Consider the following 8,065-nt stretch of genomic DNA (forward strand, 5'->3'; position numbering starts at 1 on the left):
CTCTGCCGATCCCCGGGGCTCCTCGGGCCCCGCTCCAGCAGCTCCGTGTCTGTCCTGTGCTGAGGACCCCAGAGCTGGGGGCAGCACTGCAGGGGGGTCTCACCAGAGCGGAGCAGAGGGGGACAATCCCCTCCCTCGCCCTGCTGCTCACGCTGCTGGGGATGCCCCCAGGACACGGGGGGTTTCTGGGCTGCACATTGCCGGGGTGTGATTCTCCGTGTGTGTCTCGCAGTGAAATGGGAGCTATAGAGCAGCTGTTGCTCCCCTTGCACACGATTTAAAAGGAGGAATATGAAAATACTTAAGTCCTGGAAAGCTGTGGGTGTTTGTAACAGAACGTCGCCTTGGACGCTGAGGTCACGCAGTTGGTCATTTGTTGGGGTTTTTTTTTGTTGTTGTTGTTAAATTGTTCGTGTTTAATAGGAGAAACAGAAAGCATGGTGTATACCCAATACAGACAGGACGATTTTTCCAGGAAATGTAATGTTTCTGTTCTCTACTTTTTGTTTTTACTCTGCCACCTTCAAAATATGATCCTGGATATTCTGAAAAATCAATTTCCCTCTTTTAATTTAAATGGAAAATCACTTCTAAGCCCTATTAAGCTGCTTTAAGTGCTTTCGGAACACCAGAGTTTTAGCTTTCTCAAAACAAAACAAGTATTTAAGCTGTTTTAAGCCCAGAATAAGAACCTCACAACATCAGAAGAGCTGAAGCAGCCGGTAATACGTAGCTGTAAGCAGGCGTGATGAGAGCTGTGCTGATACTGCCCGGGATCCACCAGCGCGGCAATTTCCACTGATTCCTGAATTTATTTAGATATAGACATTTCATTTCAAATGTGGGAACTTTTTGGTAAACAATCCTTAGTGAGGACCACTTACCTGCTTCGGATTCAGTGTAACTGTTCTGCTGTTTAAATCCAGCTTCCCTGCCTGCTAGTTTTTCTCTTGCTCCTTTAAACATGGGTTTTTTCACTGTTTCCAAGGAAGCAATGCTATGTGGGTTTGGTTTTGTGGATTTTTTTTTTTTTTTTCAAGTTGGGAGCCAGAACTCTGTAAGGCAACAAGTAGCTCGGAGTCCTTCCTTGTAGGATTCAGATCCAGCTCTTAGGCAAAGTGGGGTTGATTTCACTGGCAATTTGCCAGAGGACTTCAGCGTTTAATCCTGCCAGCATGAATGAAGGGGGCTGAAAACACAAACTGTAAGAAGAACCCTGATAAGATAAATATCATTGTCCTCCAAATTGCTCCCAAGATGATAACTCAGCTTCTCAGCTGGTGTAAATAAGCCTCGAGCTTGTAACTTCTTTCAAAGGATGCAAACTTGGGTCAGATGAGAATCCGGCCCGCTGAGTCTCCCTTCTCTGCAAGGACAGCAGCATCCCCATTTTGCCGGAATTTCCTCTCGGTGTGTGTGCAGGGTGCTGTGCATGGACAGACCGTGCACCAGGGGGATTTGCACCCAGAGCTTTGCAGGCTGATCTTCATCCGCACGCGTGGGTATTGCCTCATCTCACCAAATGAGGATGAAGGAAGATGTAGTGGTAGAAAAAAGTAGAAAAAAGCAGAAGGGGAGTAGAAAAAAATTAGAAAAAGAAGCAGAGTAGAAAAAAGCAGAAGGGGAAAGCAAGCAACACTTGCTAAGAGTTGGTCCTGTGGTACTTTGCATGAACTCAGTGGCGCAGGGGGTTTTGACCCACCCTGGGCAGCGCCTCCCAGCTCAGCCTCCTGCAGGCAGCCCGGGCGGGGAGGGAAGCGGGGGCACCGTGGCGTTGCCTTGCACAAGGACAGTTGTCTCCAGTGCATGGAAATAAAACAAGAAGTGACACCGATGGCTTCTGGCAGAGCTTGTCAACCCGAGCTGCTGCTCAGGGTGCAGCCCAGTCGAAGCGGAGATGCCGTGAAGGGATGGGACGAGAGCTGCAGGAGCTGCTGGCCGGGCTCTCGCTGTCTGTCCGGATCCTGCAGCAGGGTGAGCGTGTGTTCGCTGCGAGCAGCGCTGGAGCTACGGCAACGGGGAGGACTTGTATGTACAGCCATCCTTTGGACATCTGCAGTGGCCAAGGTGGCCGCTGCGTGCCTCTGATGGCCAGAGTCCTGCCCTCCAGTGCAGGGTGGCCGCAGTCTTGCCCAAATCATTGCATCCAACATCCCCCCCAGTAATTAATGTTCCACCCTCCTGGTTTGGCCAAAGCCAGATGCATGGAGCACAGCGGATTGATGAGCTTGTCTGGGGATGTGGTAGCACCAAAAATGCCTGGGGGACCTCCCCTCCCCACCCATCCCAGCGTGGGGATCCCAGCTGAATTCCCGCGCTGCCACAGACTGGATTTAACCAACAAGCCTCTGCTCACAGCAGGCGTTTGCTTGGGCTTATTTTCTGTGTTTGTCATCGTTGGAGGGAATCCAGTTAGGGATTCTGCTGCGGTAACTGAGAAACGATGGGTCATTTTTGCCAGCCAAGGCGTGATGTGCTGGGATGGACAGGCAGCGGCAGCAGAATTTGATTTCAACAGACTGAGTCAGTTTGTCTTTTTGCTCGTTCGGTCCAAAATTAAATTCCAGTTCCATGAGGCCACAATTTGAACTCATTGGATACTTTTTGATGAAAAAGTTTGTCGCTTTAAAACAATGGTGATTCACTGGAACCAGAGGTGTCCATGAGAGCTTGCTCTCGTGTGACTGGGTGTCTCTGGGTCCACAACAAAATTCCTGGTCCAAAGAGGTGAAAGAGAGGTCTGATTCGGGGCAGGGGTCTGAGCCAAGCTGGGCTCATCCTCATTCCTGAGTGCCCTAACCATGGGGCTAAGGGTATTTAGGCATGGCGTTTAAATATAATAAATCTTTCTTAGTGGAGCTGTTTTGCTGCATTTAAATTATTAAATATCATTTGAATCCGCATCCTAGATGGGTGCCAGATCCACGAGGATGTATAGTCAGCCTCTGTCTCTCTTGGTCTTTCCTGTTGGAGCTCTTCCCTTCTGTATAAAATAGGCTAAATAAATAATTCATAGGCTAAAGAGAAACTAACTTGGTGGCTGGATGGTTATGGCACACTTCTGAGATGGGAGGGCATCACGGGTAATTCTCTGCTCCAATGAATAGCTGTTTATTTATTTATTCTATCCGGAGCAGTGGGAGGAGGAGTTGATAGAGGCTCTCTGTACTCCCACCCAGCTCAGGGACCAGGGGACTCTGTGGATTGCAGGATACTAGCTGAGGGCTATAATAAATTGTGAGAAATCATTTTTTTTCCTCAATTTTTTTTTTGTTGTTGTTGAGAAAAACAAGCCTCGTGTTCAGCACTGCTCTCAAATGTTAGCAAACAGGAGGGCTGATGGCACCTCGCATTGCCGTGGTGAATTTGGGGTGCTCAGCCAGCCCCTGGGCAGTGCTGGGAGATTAAACAGCCCTTGGTGGAGCTTCAGCAAGGACCCAGGTTTCTTCTCATCAGCAGCTCAGCCTGTAAAGAGGTGTGGGAGAGCAAAGGGAAAAATGGGACATTTTTTTTCTTTCTTTCTCCTTCCTTTTCTTTTTCTCTCTGTTCCACCTACCTTTTCCCCCTCAGCAAAGGTTCCCCTTTGTTCAGCATTTCCCTTGGATATAAGTAGGGTTAATAACTGTCTAATTAACCTGCCTGTAATTTGGGAGTTAGAATTAGCGAGGTGCCCTGTGAGGCCAGCATGCCCACGGGTTATCCCATCACACTGTCTCAGAGCAGCAACCGACAGCCCCACATCCCGAACCCCCCTTTGCAGGGGCTGCTCTTTCCATCCCAGCCCCCAGGAAGCCTCGTTGGTGCTCGGACGGTTTTCTCAGCGCTGCCAGACCCTGGTCCGTGGGGCTTCAGAGGGCATCCGTGGCTGCTCTGCTCCAGGAGCTGAGAACGTTTGCCTGGCACTTCGGTGCATGCCAGAGCATCCGAGCCATCCTCCTGGCGGGGGGAGAGGGTGGTTGTAGGGTTTTTCCCTGTTTCTTGAGCACTCCTTTGGGTAGTACCAGCCTGTCCCTGGGTACCAAGGAGCCCCTCGCCTCCAGGCAGGTGACTGGGTGCTGGGATGAGGCGGGAGGTGATGCTGCATTGAGATGTGTTCCTCTTCCCTCCTTTCCTACTGTTTTTCTTTGCTGCATCATCACAGCTGAAAGCAATCCAGGGCTTTTCTTCTCCCCTGAACCCAAATGTGGACCCCAATTGTTTTTGCAGGTTGTGCAATACCTGGAAGGTCGCACAGCCCCGCCAGCACCCCATCTTCCACCCCAGCGGGGCAGCAAAGGAGCTAAAAGGAGGGCTTAGCCTTGTGGCACGGGGGATTAGCAATGGATAGAGGTTTGGGGAGAGCCAGAGGCCTCCTTTGTCTGGGTCAGAGCCAAATTATTAACTTGTTAATTCTGAGCTTGCAAATGGGAAAAAAAAAAAAAAAAGAAAAAAAAAAAGACATATTGACCAAAAAAATTTTTTTTCTTCTTTTCAGGGAATCTGACTAAACATATGAAATCAAAGGCCCACAGCAAAAAATGTCAGGAGATGGGCGTGCTGGTATCTTCACTGGTGGATCTGGAAGCCGAAGAAGGTAAAATCCTTTAACGTTATAAACCTGCTGCTAAGGGAGGGCAGTTACCCATCCAGGCAGGGGACGTGCTTGCAAAGATGTGGAGCAGTTTTTTTCATCCCAGGCTCCTTCCAGCACCCGAGGGGGGATTCCTGTTTGCACAGGGTGGATTTTGGGGCCATCCTGGGAGGGTGCATCCATGGGACAGTCCGTGAGCCCGTGTCTGGGCTGGGGGTTGTGGGATTTTGGCTGGTTGCAGGCAGAGGCAAGAGCAAACAGACAGGTTGGGAGCATCCCGGTGTGTGGGCTATATATATAATAATAAACAGTGGATTTGTGGTGTGAGAAGATGCTTCTGGGTGTTTGGGGGTGTCTCTAGGAGGGGGTTCACGAGCCTGACTGATGTGCTGAGTCTCTCCTGTCCATAGAGGGAGTCTCCGGAGCAGCAAAGCGAGACTCCCTGGGATGCATCGCGTGAAGCTGTGAGGCACGGCTTTGCTGCTGCAAGCACAGTCTGGTGGGAGAATTTTTCTCCTTTCTGGAAGAAAAAAACAGTCCTGCCCCCCTTGGTTAGGATTTGAAAGTGTGTTTTACTGGAGCTGAAGTGCTGAGGGTGAGCGTGGGGTGACCCTTCGGTGCGTGGCCGCACAGGCAGTGGGGATGCTCTGGCAGAGGGGATGCAGTGTCACAATATTGAGTGTTAGTGATTCGGGGGATGCCTTCCTCCTGAAAGGGGCTCCAGGGAAGGACTTGTCCGTAAGGATCATCTTCTAGGGACCTGCTCATGGCACTGCATTTGGCTGATCCCAGGAGATTCCAAATTTCCAGTGCGAGACTGGGCTGTGTCTGGAGGGACTGGTGCGTGTATGAACTGCTCCCATCTCTGGAGACAGACCCGGCTGGGACCCAGCACCACTGCCGGAGACCTCAGCACACCGGGGTGGGGTGTGAGCAGCGTGGGGGCAGCTGCTTCCCTCATCCCTCGCTCTCACGGGTCCTTTCCACGTGTAGGATGCGGGTGAATCACCCAGGTTAGAAATGATCTGGAAAGTTTCTCAGTAGGGGAAGAGCCAGCAAAACTAAACTTTGCAGTGCTTTGGCATTTAAGGGCATTATTCTGAGTGCTGGACAAGAAGATACACTTACCCTGACTCACCTGCTTATTTCTTTCATCGACTTATGCACAAACGCACACACACAAAGTCTGCCCAAGACTCTGTAAATTCAGGACTCTGCCCGTTCTTTGGGAACGACGCGTGACTCTCCTAGTTAGCAATTTCCGCCCTGGTTTCTAGTATCTGCAGCTGAATTTCCCTGAAGTCATCCCGAGAAGCAGATCTGCTCCTGGGAGGCTGGGCAGCAGCAGGCAGGGGTGGGGTGACTATGAGCAGTCCCTTCTCCATCAGAAATGTCGAGGGATCGGTGAGGAAGATCTCCAAACTGCGAGATGAAGGAACGTGGGGAAGTCTCATGTATACTTAGCTGTTTGAGCTACAAAAAGATATTTTTACCCAAATTGTTGCAGGCTGCGCTCCGACAGCTGCGAAGGGTTAGGTTATGAGTCTCCAGGGAACAGTTAGATGTTTTTACGATTGTTATTCTGTTTTCTTTAGCAAGACCCTGAGTATTTGGGGCTGGAGCCGCAGCACAGGCGTGATGGGGAATAAGCCTTCGAGGCAGCAGATCTCGAGTCGTCATGAAATTTTGGGTCATCTCTAGTTGTATTCAGCAGGTCGTTTGTGTTTATAGCAAACGCGGCGCATAGAATCGTAGAATGGGTAGGGCTGGAAAAGACCTTAAAGATCATCGAGTTCCAACCCCCTACATACCAGCTACAGAAGGAGGAGAGGCTCTGGGGGCACAGGTCTGTCTCTGTCCCCGTGTGTTTATTCCTGGATAAAACACTTGGTGGCACGGCGCAGGGCGGCGTTTGCTGTTTGCATTGCGTTGCAGGCTGGTCATGACACCATTGACCCTTCCTGGCTGCCACCCCAGAAATCCCAGTATGAAAGCAGCTCTTGTGGCTGTCTTTAGCATTTTTTTTTTCCCTGTTTCCTGTTTCACCCCCCCCCCGCCCTGTCTCACCCCAAACAATTTTGATTCCCCTGGCCCTGGGATTCATTCTGCCACAGCCCACAAGGGTTTGTTGACAATGGGTTAAAATGAAGTTCATAAAACACATGGCGCCACAGTTATTTTTATAAAGTGAACATCAGCTAGGCGAGTCCTGGAGCCGGCGCTGGGAGCCAGGGAATGTTAACTCGGCAGGAACAACAAACAGGGCTTATCACCCCGCTCCCCTGCTGCGGTCCAGTCCATCAGGGGCTTTACTGGGAAAGGGGCTGGTTCCCGGGAAATGGGCACTGTCCCATGCTTCCTGCTTTATAGGTAATTAAAAAATCACTGAATGCATTTCCCTAGGAGGCCATGGTGGAAGGGGGTTTGCTCCGTTGCAGGCTGCAGCCCACCGTGCACAGAGGGAGCTGTCGGTGCAGGGGGGTCACAGGGTTGGGGACACTGTAGCCCCCTCGCTGGGACACTCTGAGGTGCTTTAGTTCTCAGCTTTTGGATATCGAAGCTCAGAAATGCTGTCCCTTACAGTGTGCTGTATCCTTGGAATATCTCCACCCTGGTGCTGGGAACATTTGCAGGCACTGTCACGCCATCGTCTCAAACTGCAGGAACAGGCAACGAGACATCTGTGGCTCAGGCCATCTACCACACTTCCAACAAAATACTGAGCACAGAACGAGTGTGGCCCTGGGATTGTTCCCAAGGAGGAGGTTGGATGTGGCCATTGTCTTTTGGACGCACAGAGGTGCGGATGCAGAGCAATCTGATGGGGCTGCAGGGCTTGTGTCACCATCCTGGGACAGATGTGGCTTGGAGAGCCGATGCAAATGTCCTTGACTTGAGCAGACCAGGTCTCAACTTGCTAGGAGAGAACCTGTAGGAGATATCGGAGAAGTCCCACTGGTTAACCAGTCCCACACCCCAGTGATCCCCAGTGCAGCGGTACCATGCCCTGTCAGGCTTGGGTTCTGGTTCTGGTGGAGTCACCTGGGTGGTCAAGGATGCACAAAGGGCTGTCCTAGGCTGCGCAGAATAAACCTCTAACCAAGGCTCAGGACATCTGACCTGGCCTGCCTCGAGGGCTGGCTTTCTTCCTTTTAAATCTGCTCAGACTCTTGGCTTTTCTCCAGCTCTTCAGTTCTACCTTTCCATCAGGCAGAGACACGCTGTACTTGGCCGTGGCCTTTCCAAAGTTGGGCACGGCCAAAAGGAAACCCCGTCGGGGATTTTGCCATAGCCCCTCCAAGGTGTCCTGGGTTAAGCTGCCCAGCCAAGGGCAAACCCATCACACAAGGGGAAAGCGTTGGCGTGGTGTGAGCGGTGGGAGACTGCTCCCGTGTGGGATTGTGAACTCAATTAAAGTCATTGATTAGCTGATGGTCTCCAAAAATCTCTCCCTGCTGTTAGACCGCCCGTCAGTGATGCTTCTGCAGATCAAAG

At 51.1% G+C, this 8,065-nt stretch overlaps 1 protein-coding gene across 1 annotated transcript in view; it reads left to right on the plus strand.

Moving 5' to 3' along the window:
• HIVEP3 (human immunodeficiency virus type I enhancer binding protein 3) overlaps positions 1-8,065 on the plus strand; it is a 65,014-nt gene that overhangs the window by 48,485 nt on the left and 8,464 nt on the right. The window contains exon 4 of the mRNA XM_010080271.1: positions 4,475-4,573. Coding sequence (XP_010078573.1) covers positions 4,475-4,573 — 99 coding nt within the window. The remainder of the gene's footprint in view (positions 1-4,474; positions 4,574-8,065) is intronic.

Source organism: Pterocles gutturalis, unplaced genomic scaffold, assembly GCF_000699245.1.
Source record: "Pterocles gutturalis isolate BGI_N339 unplaced genomic scaffold, ASM69924v1 scaffold7024, whole genome shotgun sequence".
Classification (NCBI taxonomy): Eukaryota; Metazoa; Chordata; class Aves; order Pterocliformes; family Pteroclidae; genus Pterocles; species Pterocles gutturalis.